This window comes from Hirundo rustica, chromosome 8 (assembly GCF_015227805.2).
Source record: "Hirundo rustica isolate bHirRus1 chromosome 8, bHirRus1.pri.v3, whole genome shotgun sequence".
NCBI classification, from domain to species: Eukaryota; Metazoa; Chordata; class Aves; order Passeriformes; family Hirundinidae; genus Hirundo; species Hirundo rustica.
The window spans coordinates 11,015,536-11,033,392 of record NC_053457.1 but is presented as its reverse complement, the minus strand read 5'-3'; the positions used below and the strand labels follow the sequence as shown (position 1 = coordinate 11,033,392).

Here is a 17,857-nt window from a genome sequence, read left to right as displayed (position 1 = left end):
TGCATTTTATTCCCAACTTATATCCAACATAGAAAGCGATAAACCTGATGCTTGGGAGCAAAAATGATGAAAAAAAATACAGTATAGCACAAACCGAAGAGTTACAAATAAAAATCAAATACTTTTTCACTGAATTTCCGTTAATCACAAGGACTAAAGAGTGATCATACACGTATTAACAGGGAAAATCACATAACCATTTCAAAATCTAATCAAATTCAGTTATGTTGGTAAACTAAATTCCTACAAGAGTAGAAACAGCTGAGTTGAGATGGACCATTTTACAGCAGCATTAAAAAAACATAGAAAAAGATACACTGTTACATACATGATAGGAAAAAGCTTTTTATTCTATGATTGTTGTTTCATAGGAGAGCACTTATGTTTCAAAAACGCAGGCAATTGAAACACAACAGTAACAGCACATAAGCACTGAAGGTGATTTAAATACTATATATATGTTAACAACTTTTATAAAAGAGGCCAAGATACTGTTAGGTGATATTCAGCCTTCTCCCATCAAAGCAGCCCCCAGCTGTATGCATTGCTAGCTCCAGTAAGGAAATTGGACCCCAGAATTTCCCATTGTCTAATTAGAAGCAACAGATCTGCTGATCTTTAGTCAGTTGGGAAAGTCATCTTCACCTTTGCCCATCAAAGGTTTGAGGTTCAGCTTTTTTTGGTTTGAGTACCTGAGTCACACTTTGTCTTTATCCAAAGAACCAACAGAGCAGCAGTTAAAAGTAAACTGTATTTTGTTGTCTTATGCTGATTAAAAAAAACAGACTCTGTCCATTATATCTTAGATAATGAAAGACACTGAAGGTTAAAAAAATCAATTTCCAAGAAAATAACCTTTCCTTTCTTTCCATTTAAAATCTAAAATTCCTTATGTCGAATATAAAGCGGTCAAATTTGATTTTCAGAAGCATCCTCATCATTAGTGGTCTTCCTTTCTGTTTTTTAAAGGTGACGTGTCACTAATGTCAAAAGACGAGTTTTTTAGGTACTTCCCATGAGAATTCCTGTCTTCCAAAGTGACCATAACATGCAGTCTTTTGGTAAATGGGCTTTTTTAGATCCAGATCCCTGTGTGTATAATGAAAAGAAGGAAAAATTTTTCGTATTAAGATACTTCATGATAACTGCTATTAAAATCCTGGTGTTGATATCCATCCCACCCCCTTAGACAAGCAGGCATATTCTGGGGATGCGAGCATACCAATGAACATCTTCAATGGAGACAATTAAAGTGACAACACTACTTAAATATCTTTAATTAGGGCTATGGTAAAAGGCATTATTAAGAATTATTAATTGCAATGGAAAAGATGAAATAACTTTAAATTCCTTTGGTAAACCAAAAGATACCTTTTATCAGAGCAAAGTGACTTAAAGCTCTTGGAATGCAGAAGTTTTTATTTGACTTCCATATGCTATAGAAGGCCAAACCTTCAGTAACAGCTAAGATTTTGCAAGAAATCATTTCTTGGATGTGACTACTGGGATATTTTCCTTTCTGTGTGTTTCTTTACCTGACAATGACTCCAGGCCGAAGATCAAAGTTTTTGTGCACAATGTCCAGGAGCTCTTTCTCTGTTTTTTGGGAAGTTCCGTAAGTGAACAGTGAAATAGACAGTGGATGAGCGACTCCAATAGCATAAGAAACCTGTGGGAAAAAAGCACCTTAGCCAATAAACACAGCACCTCAGGCCAACGGTGGGCAGCAGAAGAAAGCATAAATTCATCAATCATTTTATAAAAACTAAAGCCTCTTCTTTACTTCTTATATTTGCACCATCTGTTTTGTAGAAAAAAGAAATCTCAGAAAATGCTGAGGCCTCTGGACTACTTTCTCCCCCACTATCCAGTCATCTCCAGTCATTTCAATGACAGTGAGCGTCAGAATATTGAGGGCTCAACAAATACCCAGAGAAATAGCCAAAAAGCTAATGAAAAGTTCCAGTTTCAAGAAGCCAACAGGCTATTAGTGACATCAATGTGGGCTTGAACCAAGCACATCAAGTCTTCCTTTCTTCAGAAAACCATCACCAAGACCACTCCTACTACAGTGGCTCATACGAAGAGCATTCAAAAACAAATCTAAAAAGGGAAAATTGTCTTGAGAAAAGCAACGTCCTCATCAAACCATACCTGAACCAGAACACGGCGACAGAGCCCAGCTTTCACCAGAGACTTGGCCACCCAGCGCGCTGCGTAGGCGGCCGACCTGTCCACCTTGGTGTAGTCTTTGCCAGAGAAGGCCCCGCCGCCGTGCGCGCCCCAGCCGCCGTAGGTGTCCACGATGATCTTCCTCCCGGTGACACCAGCATCACCCTGAACCAGGGACAGAAGTTGTCCATTACACATCCATTCAGTCTCAAACAAAGCTATGCGTTCCTTCAGAACACTCCAGCAATGTGTGAGTTCACAGGCATTGCTGTGGGGAAGCTGAAGGAATGGTCTCATCTCATCAAGGTACAATAGCGGCTGTAATTGTCCTTTAAAGACAGATCCTCAAGACAAGCCATTCACCAATTTGTTTGGTTAATCAAGTAAACAGGTCGCACCCAGATAGCTACAGCATGCACTGCCTGTTTTAATTGTAAATGTGGAAACTTTGGTTTAGAAATGACCTACTAAGTATCCAAACCTATTACGGAATATTGCTAAAATGCTATGTGCCATAAAGGAACTATTGAGAGATTTCACACTGTTTAAAATATGAAAAACAAAACAAAACAAAACAAAACAATCCAGCTTTTGTATCTTTTAGTCAAAACCACAAATATTGTGAATATTAAATAGAAGATTGTTTTTATTTACAGTCAGAGGTATGCCAGTGGTACCTTACAGATATTTACATGGACATTGGTAACCAGCACTTCCAGTGCAGTATCAGAATCTGTCATATATGTACTAAAAACTGCACTTCAAACCCCAAAATAATTATAGTCAAATTTGAATTGTACACAATAGGTATGGAGTACTAGGCAGTTATAAGTAATTGAGAAAGGATTACCTCTTTCTAAGAACAGACACTTATAGATTAATATTCTAAAATATTAAATAAGGAAGTAGAGATAATATTCTGCTTGCCTACAGCAGTCAGCTGTCCTGACTGTTCCTCACAAAGTACTTCGTATTTTCATTTGATCTGGGTTAGCTGATCAGCAACTGCACTAATTGCCTGAACCCTGCAACTTACTAAATCCTTAAGATTTCTGGTGTGAAAGAAAGCATGTTCAAATTTTAAATTCCACTGCCACCTGGGCAGGCAGATTTGAAATTCTTTGCCTCAGAACATCATGTCACTAAAATTCAACTGCTGGAATGTTTGCATGGCAAACACAAGTGAGGAGTCAAAGTTTTTCTTTTTAAAGACTGCATAACACGTAAGTAAATCTTTGGCACTGTTTGTTCCATTCTGCTAAGAAAGGACTGAGACATAAATCTGGATTTTAGATAGCTGGGCATGTATTAAAGGATCCTGTCCTTTGCTTTTTTGCTGTCTCAAACCTTAATTTTTGATGGTGCAGACAGCTGCAGTGAGAACACCTTGTGTGCCACCATGACCTGGCTTCAGAAGTGAGTGAGAGGAAGAATAAATGGACATGTGAAAGGTGAAAAAAAAGGTGCTGAACAAGTACAAATGTACTTGTAAAGTGTGTGGAAGTCGTCGTTGTGATGAGCTGCAATGTCTGTCCTCATCACACCAGCCGCTATTGCGGGTAGGAAAATGATGACAGCAGCAAACCTACTCATTTTGCCATAGCCAGAATTCAAGGTGCCACCACACTCAAAAACATAAGATGAAAATCCCAAGTGAAATACATGTATCTTTCTTTGATGAATTGAGCTGGATGTAAGCCAGCCTCCTGTAGCTAGCTTTGTTAGAAATAAAACTGAGTAACACTCCTCTGAAAAATAAGCAGAAAGCTAAAGCTGTTAAGGTCAAGAGGAGAAATAGTTATTTTCTGGTTGCCGCAATGCCATTGTAAATTGCACAAGTGATGATAGCAGTTGTAAGGTCATGGACACCGAGGCAGATTGACCCATACTGAGCAAACTTAGCCCAGTTTAAAAAGCTGTAAACGGGCACTGTGACTTGCCTTGGTTTGTATGTGCAAACATATGCGACAGAACTCCAGCATGAGAGTAGCAAGGGTATTCCTGGCTGGCTTATCACTTGTAACCATAGTGCTTTTTTAAATGGATGCAGTTCAGTACACATCTGAAAGATTTACATTTTTAATGGGCGCAGTTCACTGCACACATAAAAGTTTTCCTATGTGTAGCCTTCTTTCTGTATGTAGCTATGATTGCTGCCTTGGTTCATTCACTCTAGGTTACAGCTGAAGTTTGACTCTCCTTTTGTGCACAGTCTAGGATGTCAATGATACACAAAATTACAGTGATACAACCCATTCAACTGCAGGAAAATACAATTTTTGTAGAATCAATAATTATAATGATAAATCTCAACATCTTCCTACCTGTTACATGGCACTAATGTAAAAAAGACAGAGCACCTTAGAAAGAAGAAAATTCCAGTAAGTGAATGAATTCATAAAACAAAGGGAAAACACTGTCTACTTGGATTTGTTGTAAAATTGAACCTAATTTCAGGAAGGAGCTTTGAAGTTTTGTTGTGATAGCTCTGAAGGCATCTGAAGACTAAAATGTTCCGTAATGGTAAATTAGTTTTCAAGAACTAAATCTCAGAAATGCTGATTCTACAGAGAGTGGAAGTTCTGCCTGACCTCTGTGAGTGCAAGATCAAATTATAAAGCTCAGCTCCTGCATTGCCTAAAAGTAAAAGGAACATTTATTTTCTCACCAAAAGAAGCCTTATTTGGGCTGATTTTCAGGACAGATGAGCACCTTCAGCCCTTACTGGTGTCTGGCAGAACAGTGAGAGCCATGCACATCTGAAAACCAGGTTCACTCTAGAAGATGTAAAGCTTCTCTTGTCCATCTCTCTGTAGGAAGTGCTTCCCATGAGAAAGGACTGCAGGTCTCACCCAGTGCTGGTCCCCAGAGGGTGTGAGGAAGCCCAGGATTGAGCTGTAGAGTAGACGCTACATGAAATGGAAGATTGGATGCAGACCTGCCTGCCTGGTGACAGCACATGTACAGCATCACCAGGCCCTCAAAGGTTACTTTGGCATAGGAAATGTGAAACCCTGGGATCTTCTCCCACATCCAGCTGCAAGAAAATTCTGTCCACTGGGACAGAGATGCCAAAATCTGAGCATTGAAGACACACATACAGTGAAAGGCAAACGCAAAAGACCACCAAAATAATGCAACACAAACCTGAGGCCCTCCAATAACAAAACGTCCGCTAGGCTGAAGGTGATAAACAGTTTTGTCATCCAAGTATTTTGGAGGGACAACGACTTGGATCACACGTTCCTTCAGGGTCCTGCGCATGTTCTCCAGAGAAATGGTCTCATCGTGCTGCACAGAGATCACAATGGTGTGAACACGCACGGGGATCACCGCGCCGTTCTTCTGGATGTACTGAACCGTCACCTGAGGGACAGCGGGGAAAAACAACAACGCTGCTATAAATGTGTCTGCAGTATTCATCAAACGTCACACATGCTATTCCAAAGGCAAAACTGTAGCAAAATGTCAGTGCTGACATTAGAGTGATCACTGCTCACATTAGAGTGATCACTGCTCACAGTGATGCCAGGGTGTGAGAAATGAAGCCTATTTCCTCACTGCATTTTTGCTATGCTAAAGCAAACAAACAAAAATGCAAAAACAAACCAAAACAAACAAACAAACTACCCAACTCAATAAGGACAACTTCATTCCCTATGAAATCATCCAAAATATGTCTTTCAGGTGGGATTTCCTTCAAAACTCTCACGTCTCAGAAATTTATGTTCTTAGCGTGTCTTGAAAATGTCAGCCTGAAGCCCTAAATGCAAATAAAGCCTTTGGATGTCACTTTTCCAACAAGTAAGCCACTTTAGTTCTGGAGGGTGTAATGTCCTTTCCCTGGCAGGTGGTGAAGTTCTCTGAGACTGAGTTAACCATTTCCCAACAGTCAAGGAGACAATGTCACAAGCAGTGGCAAAGCTTTATCTGCTACTTGTAGGTTATCCTGATATGCTGAAATCACACAGTTGACACATCAACTGCTGCTGAAAAATCTTCAGTATTTCTGGAAAGAAGAGGTGTTGGTTTCCAGCTTTCTGGGCAATCCCTTGCAGTATTTACCTGTGTCTTAGAGTCGGGCCTCAGCCAAGGGAGTTCTCCACTACGCCTCAGCTCTGCTAACCTGGCGTTCAGTTTATGAGCAAGAATAATTGTTAGAGGCATACATTCTTCTGTCTCATCTGTTGCATAACCAAACATCAAACCCTACAGGAGGAGAGAACGTACTTCAATCAGTTAAAGGCACCACAACCGAAGGCAATGAGATATCATCTGAAGCAGAGAGTCAGCAGCATCCTCAGGTTTACTTTCTACTGTTTTACATCAGAGTGCAAGAAGCCAAAACTCAGATCAGGCTCCAGCATGTTACAGAGTAATGAGAAGCAGACCATGTTCCTAGAATTTTTTCACTAGCCTGAAGGCTTACATATTCAGCTAAAAACCTGGACAAAAATGAAGACAATTCTGTGAAAATAATGAATAGGTTCTTTCACAGAAAAAAACCCAAAAAAAACCAAATCTGCTGGAGAAAACATTTCAGGGCTATTCTGTCATGGAAAAGATGTTTTCAGTAGCCTGGAAATGTTTCAGAGGCTTTTATGTATGAATACAGACGCACACTTACTGCAGCTCACATCTGAAATTTCAGTGGGATGGGATGTGAGCACTCCATGAAGGACATACCCTTCAAGAGTTTAAGGCACCTGCCTCAGATTCTTCAATGCCACATGCTTAGAGTCACAGCTTCTACTGTTATATATTTATACTGTTATATATTACTTTTAGAATTCTCTCACGTTCCCTGCATCAGATTATCATTTTCTAAACAGAGTTAACAGCATTTTCTTCCTCCTCATCCAGTGTATGTTGTGGGGAGAAAAAAAGGAAAAAAAGACAGGAAGGCACTTTGATCAAATGGAAAGTGAGGCCATCAAAGTGTCAAAGAAAGTAAAATCTCTTTTCATCTTACGTAGTATTATGTCCCCATGACAGCAGAAAAGCATTTTAATTTAGTCCTAAAGGGATTCTTTTAACAATATTAGCTTGGCTCCTGGCCTCTGATACTTGCACTTAGAGTTCTCAACAGCACTGGAATAAGTGAGGTATTACTTCCAACGATAACTAGTAAATGTTAAATTAACTCATATGGCATCAGTCACATTATGCAGTGTTTATGTCAGTATCTTTCTCTTGGGAACACACTATTAAGGCCTACATGTGTTCTTTAGCTCAGACAAATGCAGTTTGGATAGCCTTAATTACATGGAACACCTATTACAGGAGCTGCCTCTGGGAATAGGTGAGAATTAAAAGTGCTCTGGTATTTATTGTACTAATGCCGAGGGCAGGTGAAACATCACCTAATTTTTTGCTGCACAAAATCTCAACGGCTCTTTGAATGTGCAAAGATCCTTTGTTTACTCCGTGTTACACGGCAAGTCTGGCTGCAAGATGAATGGTCTGATGAACCTAAAGCTACACAACAAAAACATGAAATACATAAGCAAAAAACCTTTGCTGAGTTCAAAAGGGAACCTCCTCAGCTACTACAAACTGCCAGAGCTCTCCTGATTTGCCTGGAGTGCTAAAACAACTGCAGACAAAAGTCTGCCCTCAAGGAACCCACAACTGTTTTAATAAAATTATGGGGTTTATTCTGGGGTAAAGAGAAGCGTGGAAATACTTTGACATGGGTTTTGACATAAAAAGTAGGGCATTAAGATGGAGAAAGCTTTTTCCATTAAAACAGCTTTGGTGTTCTAGATGTGATGCTATGCCTACCTGATCTCCAGCACCAACATCCTCTTCATTCCTGTGTAGATGAACACCTTGGGCAATATCAGGTGACTGCTGTTCCAGTGCCACTAAAACATTACAAGTCTTGTAGTCAAAGCCTATTTGGAAAAAAAGAATAGCAGTGAATTAGTTTTTTTCTGTCGTAATTAAGGAAAGTAACATGGAACCAGAGGACAAAATTTTCATTTTGAAGGATACCACTTTCAGAACTCAAAGGCAAACTGCTATTTTTTAGTAAAATTTTTGTCAATGCCACACTTGAAACCTTTTTTTCGGATGGGGTGGGATATATAGGGTTGCCTTTCTTGCTTGTTACTGGTTATTTTTTCTTGCACTGACTCCCTGTGCCAAGCCAATTCAGATTATGAATTGGCAGCTGCAGAAAAGTAGTCAAAAAAGTAGATTATGAGCCTCTCCCAAATGAATACTAACGAAATCCTCTACATGAATTCCCAGAAGCTGAGTTTTTCAGCAACTGAAGACTCTGCTCTCTGCCACATTATTTGTAATACATGCAAAGCAGTTTCCATACTTAAATCTCTTGTGTGACTTTGCATGAACCACAAACAGAAAAACACCAGATTCACGTCTCACAACAAATCTGGAAATGGGAATTTACATGACTTTCCAAGACCAAAAGTAAGGTTTTAAAAAGAAATTGAAAGACTTACAGAAGATTGTGGCAAAAATTTCCCACCTGTTCCTAGGTATATTAATAGTAACTTGCTTCTCTCCAAATCCAACCTTTCCTAGAACTGTAACTACTGACAGCTGCTGACCAAACTCATGTTCAGCCAGTACAACATATACACACGTCCATATGCATATGATCCACTTGAATGCACTTCACCCTCTTTTCAGTAGGCTATGTAGAGAAGAAAATTATATTTCTGTACATAATTGTTTGTTTTAGGGTTGTTTTTTGTTTTTTTTTTTTTTTTTTTTACATCTAGAAGTTGTTTTTTACTGCGTCACTGAATCTCCCCTCATCATTGGCAGTTCGGATAAAAAGGAGATTTATGACCTCCTACATTTGCTTGTGTTTTCTGCTGCACTGCTGTTGTGATGGTGGAGGCAGCCTGCAGCTGAGCTGCTGTAATATTCTCCCACCACAAGCTCCTGCTAATTTGACTGCAAAGGACTGCAGTAAACAACTTGTAAAGAAAAGCTCTTAAAAGACACACTTCACTGTAACAGAATACTTGGAATATTTCTACTCTTTAAACAGATACATGCAAATCAGAAAGTGAAACGTGCCTGGTGAACAGAGCATTTTGTCTTTTTTATCATTTGCACATCTCACAACCTAGGTCTGGACCACACACTGCTCCGTGTAAAAGGAGATATTCAGAGCTAACAAAGCACCCTGCAGTGACAACCACCTCTACACCCGGGAGCTGTAAATGCTACTGCAGTACAAAAAGACAAAGGTACAACGAAACGAGCCAGGTTTTTTCTCTCTCTTTTGCACCAAGGTGCAACAATCAGCTTGCCAAATGAAAACCAGGAGTCAAGTTCTTGCAAGTTTGGAAGAGTGGTAGGTTCTATGGTTCAAGCTGCAGTTAACTGTTGTGGCCAAATACCACAGTTCAAAGTATAGTCTGCCTACTCCTAATTCAGTTTTAACTAATAAAAGGTTTTTACTTACTGGGGGAAAGCCAGACAGTGTATCATGTAGCACCCTGTAAGCAGTTTTCACACAGCACATTCAGTTTGTATCAGGCTTGCTAAAGCCCCTGTATGGAACTGGTGACAGACCTGTTTTGCAGATGCCTATTGCTTGCTCTTCCACGATTTCATGAGTTTTTCCACCAACCTTTAGCTGAATCATCATAGCCAATATGTCTAATTGCATCTCGGACAACTCGCTGATAATCCACAATAGCACGAGAAGTGATCTCCCCACAGAGCAACACCATTCCTGTCTTACACACTGTCTCTGAAAAGAGAGATGAAAACAGGATTACAATAGCAGAATAAGCCATCCACTCAGACAAAGAGCTATGTTTGTGATGATGCTGATCTTGAGAGATCTACTGGATGTATTCAGTGTAAATCCTTTCTATCCATATTTTTAGCATTATAAATCCAACTATAAAAAATTCTTTCCGTATTCACCATCTGTCTAAAAGCAAGGAAAATATTAATATGTCCAATTTACAAATGGGAAAGTCAAAACACTGAGCATGATTCGGTGATATGCAAACCTGTTTCTTCCAGGACAATTCAGCCCACACACAAAATCAATGGCTCTACTCTTCTATAGCCTGCTTGGGCTTCAGTCTTTACAGAAACTTTTACTGTTCTTCTCATCTCTCCTCTTGAAAACTGAAATTCTTGTGTCATTTTTTGAGAGTGAAATGAGCTAGGTATTTGCAAACACCCTAAAAAAAAGAATGTGACTGTGTGATGACATAAAGCAAAGCAGCAAACAACTTACCACAGGCAACCTTGGCATTCGGGTCCTGTTTGAGATGGGCGTCTAGTACAGCATCACTGATTTGATCACAGATTTTATCTGCAAGACATCAAAGCTGTGATTCAAAACGACAGCACTCAATACAAAACATGGACTGTTTGCATCACTTTCAGTAGGTATTTCAGAAAGGAATCCTTTTATTGCCTAGTACATTTAAAGTAACTAAATACAAAGACATTAAACATCCTTCCAGCAAACTCAGTAGACACAGTGGAGAATTTACCTACTGGTGTAAACTAACTAACTAGGACTTCATCTGTAGTTTTCTGCACTTAGATGTGAAACCTGAGAGATTAAGAGGTTTTACTCGCAGCTTTCTCCTTCTCTAGCACCACCAGCTCTGCAAACCAGTGGCATTCTAACAGAACTGTGATGTTCCACCACCAACTTCCACGGCCCCAAGAGAAAGTTTCAATGTACCTGACCAACACTGGTGATAAAGCCTGAAAAAGTGTTTAGATTAATAGAGATAATGCACAGCTCAGTGGAGGGCTGGGCTTGGGGTTGCTTTTTGTCACTGCATCCTACCATCTGGCAATGTCACCTCCTAATAATCCCTGCAATCCCCCTAAGGCAGCGCAGGGAATACACACACAGAAGCAAGGAAGGGGTTACTAGCTGAAGTTTGCCTGAGGTAAACTTTAGTTGCATGCCAGATACAAAGGTTTCAGCTCAAGTTTGTCATCATAATATTTTATCTTTTTCTCTCTTTCTTTTCTAATCTTTAAAACACATCTTGAATCTTAATCAAATAATCTAGCTAATCTAATGGACACAAAAGGGCAGCACCCATGGCAGTGCCTTCTGCATGAAAATGGTTTATTTTCTTATATAATTTAATTTTATTGTACTTTAAAAAAAAGGTTTGGTATTGCTTTTAGATTTTGACATAACAAACTGTGTGGCAAGATAAATTAATCTCCTGCCTTGCTGTGTGCAACGCAACCTGTTGGAAAGCAATGTTTTGTAATAGTCTGTGATTAGAGGCTTTTAATACACTTAAGTCAAAATAAATTCTCACTTATTTTCATTTAGCTAAGAGGGGCAAATCAAGGACCAGAGAACTTGTGTGATTCTGACGCTTATATCCCATATTCACTCCCATCTCACCAGTTCAACAGAAAAAGAATGAATACAAAAGACAATTAGCAAATGTAGACTGCGTTGTAACTTTCAGCCTTGCAAGAACCGTACATGGATTACTAAATTTGGGACAATTATTACCAAACAGGAATCAGACACCAGTCTTGCAATTTTAATTAGATGTCCAACTGAACCTTGCTTAGGAAACCTCAGTACAAAGGTGGCAGGGGCGATTAAAATGTATCTTTGCTTGCTCTCTTCGAAGTTTTCATTTTTATAAGGAAATATATCCACATTTTCAAGCATAAAACCAAGACATGTTGACAACAATATGTAATTTTTTTATTACCTGGGTGAGACAACAGAGCAACTGAGGTTAGGATGGCTTTCTTAGGGCAGGTCCAATACCCAGCAGCAAACTCTAGTGACTGGGGCTGCTTTGTAGTCTTTTTTTCACCTCCCAGAGTTTCAATGAACAACCTTTATTGCTCTCCTTGCTCCACATGAGGCATGTCTCATCTGCATGAGATGCCACTGTCCCACACGTCTAAGTTCCCTGTATGGCACACATAGGGATAGTATTTGCATTCTTGCCAAAACACTCGAGAAGGGTGTTAAGAAGCTGTGGGAAGGTTGAGGACAGAATGAGAAGAGTGCCCTAAATCAGAAAAGTCTATCTTACAGGATGAAATCAATCAAACCCAGTCTAGTTCTGAAAGGCTGAATGAAGGTCAGGCTACCAGAGGAAATCTCTATAAGCATTCAGATCCTGGTCCCTAAGAACCTAAAAATACTGCGCTGAGAGAAAAGGGGGGTTTTTTCTGATGGGAAATAATGCAACTACACCTGATAAAAGAAAGTCAAAAAGAGACAGATAAAGATGCAAAATGGAAAATCTGGAAAGAGTGAGAGCCATGGAAACCATTCATCTACAGGCATGCATAATTCCTTATGCTTCAAATGTCTACATGAAAACTGGATATCTTTTTAAAAGGTATGAATGAAATTCAGCTGCCATTTACTAGCTTGTTTGAAGAATTCTTGCATGAAATATTATTATTTATGTATGAAGATGGAGATCCCTTCTGATCTTTAACATCTATGTGAGACCCTAATAAATTAAAATAATAGATTAGAATAATTTCATCTTCTATACTTGAAGCATCCCTTTACATTAAAATAGTCTGAGGCAAATCAGTTTGATGATACATGTTTATATCTGATTTTTGGTGCAACAACCAGCAGTTCTAGTGCAACTAGATCCAAATCCAGATACAGATATGTCTATCAAGATGGAAAAGAGAAATCCAGCTGGATGATTGGCTGATTAATGCATTAAATTAAAGGCATGTCTATTAGTAAAGGTCTCTGGTGTAAAATAAAACCAGGCACTCTAATTTTAGCAATGCTTATCAGGCTTTGTGTACCCTTCATTATGCTATTTAAATTTCTCATCTCAACTGGCCCATTTCCCTTATTATCTGCTAAGTGTGAGAGGTTAAGTTTGTCCATTTTTTTTTTCTTTTTATTTTTTCTTCTTTTTTTAGAAGCAGGGAAAGCATAATGGAACACCTCTGGTGAGACACTATAATCTTAAAAAAATAATAAAAACGTTTAATAGAATTCAGTTCATGCATACCTTCATATCATTAATTACTTATCCAATAGAATTAATATTACAAAAATGACTGAGCAGGAAAGTACCAGACAGCCATGACTCTCTTTGTGATATCAAATCATCAGCCTTATGGCAGAGATGCCATGAAACAGTTCTTGCTAACCATAAAATGAGTCTAGGGAGGCTGATGATAAACCCTACTCAAAATCCCAGTTCTAACTAGGAATTAAAGGAGGTGTTCAACAACAAAGGTGATCTCTGACAATTAGAAGGAACCTCACAGTTTTCCAAATAGTTAGACATAATTTTGTAACATGAATCTGGAGTATGTAAGAGCCTAATGAAAATTCTCACAACCTTCATAGGAATTCAGTTTCACAGACTCACCACACAAAGGAAAAAAACTATGAATAGCAGTAAAACCTGAAAATTGTATTCAAAAAAGCTCCACAAAGCACAACAAAGAGGTACAGCCACACTTCTGGCTTTGACTGATTTACTTCTGGTGTAGTAAATATATTAAACATTGAACACTTGAAATGGCTAGATTGGTTTTCTTCAAAACATGTAATCATCAACATTAAATTCAGTATTTTTAATGACATGTTATTTTTATCAGCAGAAAAAAAAAATTTGAAGTAGAATGTGAATTTTTATATTCAAAATATAGCAAACTGAGCAATTCTCAGTTTTCTGGTAAAAAAACCCAAAACAAACAAACAAACAAAAAAAACAGGGAAAAAATGCAGATACTTATCATAAGCATTTCATCAAAAAATCAGCTTTCCAACAGAAGACTTTCACTAAAAAGACTTCAAATACCTGCATTGTGTTGTACATTTTTCCTATTTAAAAGAACCCTCGAGGAGTGCAAGTTGATAACTGCAGTGGTACTGCAATGTTAGCAGTGTTCAAATGTCTTGTACATCTGTTCTCCTTGTTCAGGTCACAGTTTACTGAAGTAGCATGCATATCATTAAGTATATATAATCTTAGATATAAGACATGCTGGACACATCTGCCTTTTCTGGGGTTTTTTTCCTACATGATTTTTTTTTTTTTTTTCCCTGTGAATATCTACGAGATAAACACATGCTTTTAATATGGTTGAAAAGTGCAGGGTGCTTTTAGAAGATGTTTGGTCTCATATTTTTAAAGAGATTGCATGATACTTTCTGGAGAACTGAATGGCAGTCAGTTTGCAGGCAATTCCACCTGAAGCCACACCAGATAAAGGAAGGAATTACTCCTTGGTGGTTTGACATCTGTAAGACATTGTGGGGCACAGAAACACACGATGCTTTTCAAACTGCCACGAAACCTGTGCAGCATGACAGACACTACTGGACTAAGGAAAATGGAGCAGTGACAAAGTACAGCTACCAAAAAACCAAAAAGTTCTCTTTTTCATGCTTCAGTCTGTGTGCTTTTATTACTGTATTGAAAGGAAGAAGTCCTGTGTAAGTTTTCAGAGAGTTTGGAATTTACACCACTAAATGATTACAGACCTGAAAGGAATTCCCAAATGTTATGTCCAAGGGATTTTGAAGAACTTGGAGTGAGAAGATTGCATAAACAGTCTTCTATAATGTCTTTGGGGAGCACAGGTAATACTGTAGGTTAATTATTGACAGCTATTACTTGCTTCTATGGAATCTGGACTTCTGAGTGACACCCAGCTCTAGACATTGCACAGACACAAGGCAGTTCTCTGTACACTCAAATAAATAAGCATGTCATTTCTCCTGCTTTGTGCATTAAGAAGGTCTCCATTAAAGCATTCAATAGTCAGCTAATATAATCAGAACAATCCAAATTTCCACCAGACAAAGATCTGGTTCAGGATCTTTACTTCACATAATGTCCTCTAGCAAAATTATACTATCACATACGGAAGAGAAATAATCAAGAACACGCAAATTACCCATTTTGTATAAACAGAGGAAATCAAAACTCACAATAAAATGATATTGCTACAGATAACACCAGAAGCCCAACTACAGCCTCAGGCACTGGGCCTCATGTTAAGAAATAGCCAAGATTTTCCTGGGTGATAAAATCCTAACGGCATGTCTATATCTCTTGTGCAAAACCACAGAGGGGAAAAGGGGGGCTTGGCTGGGATGTAGGGGTGACAAATTTGCTGTCAGCAGCCAGAGGTATCACTGAGATGATTAAGATCCAATGCTGATGCTCAGGAGGAAGAATTTGGAGGACAACCCAGAGTTACTTACTGCCAGCCTGTCCTCCTCTGATCTGGAAAATCTCTATCTTCCCTTTGCCATAGACATTGGGGTTTGCAGTACCCTGTGGGAGGATCTAGGCTGTTTAAGAAAGCGTAAGCATCACAGCAGGTAAAGTTCAGTTTTGCAGTCACATTAAAATAGACCTCCCAGGTGGGTACTTTGTATCTCACAGTACCCCGAGACCCAGCCAGCTCTGCTGGGCAAGAGAAGGTGCCCAGGTATCTAAGTGGTAACTGTGTTTCTCAAGGGTCTGCCAGGTGTTTCAGCACAGGAGAAAAATAACATTCATGGGGCTCAAAAGAAAGCTACTGAGGGTCAATAGAGGGTTTGGAAATAAAGGAGGGAATGTGAATAAGAACTAAAAAAATTGGCCAGATTCTAAAACAAGAAACAAGGTAAAGAGAGGACTGGTAAAGGAAAGAAACCAAGGGACAAAGCTAAATCTGCGAACTTCCCTATTATTGCCCCAAGATGATTAAAAAATGATTAGAGTAGCATAAATTATGACCAGTTGTCTTTCGAAATAACATCATCCATGTAAAATTACCACACTGTATTATGTTATTTTTTCCCATGAAACTACATAGCACTACAGACACTGGATGTGTAATTATATATAAATTTGACATGGGACATATGTTCCAAAGAAAAAACGTGGCTGTCATTTTCTGGCTGTGTTACATCAGAAAGAACCCCAACTGGTTTAACCTGATGTAGTTGCCTTCACATTGATGGAGATGTACTCAATTGCATCAGCCACAGATTTGATCTGCAGTAATAAGTTAATACAGAAGAGTATCAAACTATAAAGTTCTCATCACTGACCTTTTTGTCCTCTGCTATGAAATCATTCCACCCATTTATGATTTACTCACATAACTTGTATATAGACCTGAAAAGCCTTATTACAGCAAAAAGTACAGGCCACCAAATCGGCTTCTAAAACAAATACACTTTCCAGGACATCAAATAGCCCATTGGCCCCGGGCCTCACTGGAGGGAACAGTTGCTGTTGACATAAGGTGTATGTTTATGGTGGATGAATATTTGTTTTCAATAAAATTGAACCAATCTCTGCTGACCATACATAAAGTTTAGCAAATAACTGTCCACTATTTGCTTAAGCAATTCCATATATTGCATCAGATGATGGAAAGGGGTGGGAGGCGGGGGGCAAGTTGGTGACTTTGCCATGTACAGCTGCTGGGACCACTAAAAAAAGGCTCTAGGATAGGCTACTCAGGGATATTCCTGTCATGGATGACAGTGTTAGAGCACTCCATATGTGCAGGACAGTTTCACATGGCCCATAATGATATGGAACTTGAGAAGTAAGCTATGCATTCTTATCCATATGTGAAACTCGAGCCTGTCAGAGATACAGTAGTGTCTCCACAGGAATACTGAAAGAAATTTAGATGAAAAGGAAGGAGTAGCAACCATAAACCTCACTGCCTTCCTCAGCTGAACACACACCCTGTAAAAGCACTTAAACTCCTGTTGGAAGCACTCTAGTTATAGCAGTTCTACAGTGTGTATGGACAGAGTCCAGTAGAAATAAAGTAGAAAAAGCACCCTGTTATAAATAACTTCTCTAGGAAGATTAACACCAGGTGAATTCTTCTTTAGGCTTTTAAAACACCTCCAATGAAAATATTATACTTTTTAGGCTTCTAGCAGAGCTGGCTTCTTACCTGGATGTCCTTCTCCCACGGACTCCGATGTGAACATGAAAGCTCCTTCATCATCAAGCGTGTAATCACATAAACCATCCACTGGCCCATTCATGGCTGTGATGCTTTTCCTGATGGATTATTATAAACGGTGGTGGAAGAGCTCTACCTTTAGTGCCTTCTGTTGGAGGCTCTTTATCAGCAGGACTATTGCTGTCTTCACTTATTACCTCCTTGCCTGACTTCAGTTTCAGTGTGTGAAAGCAGCATGCGCCTGCATCCGTGCCTGCATGCAAGGAGCCTGCATGTGCCTGAAGTCTGTATCCCTACCTAGCCTGATCTGTCAGTCCCTGAGCTGCTCCTATATATGGAAAAGTGTAAGTGCCCAGATAATCATGTGAGGAAAATGGAAGAGCCCATTTCTTGGCAGGGGAGTTAGTTACCTTTAGGATACTTCACTAATTAACTCAGTTCTTGGAAACACTCTGGATTCAACCTGTGCAAGAGTGGTTATCTTAGCAGCTCCACTGAGCACGAAGTAATGCAGGAGCGCTAGTGACAGTTCAGGTCAGCTGCTTTTCTCTTTGGCTCTCCCCTGATTCTGGGATCTGTGGTGTACTTCCAACTCTGTGTTGTGGTTTTGCAGGGATAGATACAAAATGTGTAAATGCATGTCTTTACTAACGAAAGACTAGAAGTTTGCTCTGCATCATATAACCATATTTTCCTTTTGCTTTTTCATCTCTAGAAAATGAGAATTCCCTTGTGAATTTTTTTTTTCATTTTC

General features: G+C 39.2%; 1 protein-coding gene across 1 annotated transcript; it reads right to left on the bottom strand.

Moving 5' to 3' along the window:
- MAT1A (methionine adenosyltransferase 1A) lies at window positions 1-17,407 on the bottom strand. The gene is made up of 9 exons (XM_040071224.2): window positions 17,092-17,407; window positions 10,412-10,489; window positions 9,788-9,910; window positions 7,957-8,069; window positions 6,238-6,381; window positions 5,320-5,538; window positions 2,155-2,337; window positions 1,536-1,669; window positions 1-1,089 (listed from the first exon to the last, which is right to left on the bottom strand). Exons 1-9 carry the CDS (start codon window positions 17,183-17,185, stop codon window positions 987-989), a joined length of 1,191 nt encoding a protein of 396 aa, XP_039927158.1. The 5' UTR covers window positions 17,186-17,407; the 3' UTR covers window positions 1-986.
- Between the last annotated feature and the right edge of the window lie 450 nt (window positions 17,408-17,857).

Bases quoted from the DNA above. Each gene is read 5' to 3' on its own strand.
- MAT1A (XM_040071224.2), bottom strand. From the start codon at position 17,185: ATGAATGGGCCAGTGGATGGTTTATGTGATTACACGCTTGATGATGAA. The intron at 5,539-6,237 runs GTAAATACTGCA...GCTGTCCCTCAG, and splicing joins GGCCCGACTCTAAGACACAG to GTGACGGTTCAGTACATCCA. The intron at 2,338-5,319 runs GTTTGTGTTGCA...TCCCTGGTTCAG, and splicing joins TTGTTATTGGAGGGCCTCAG to GGTGATGCTGGTGTCACCGG.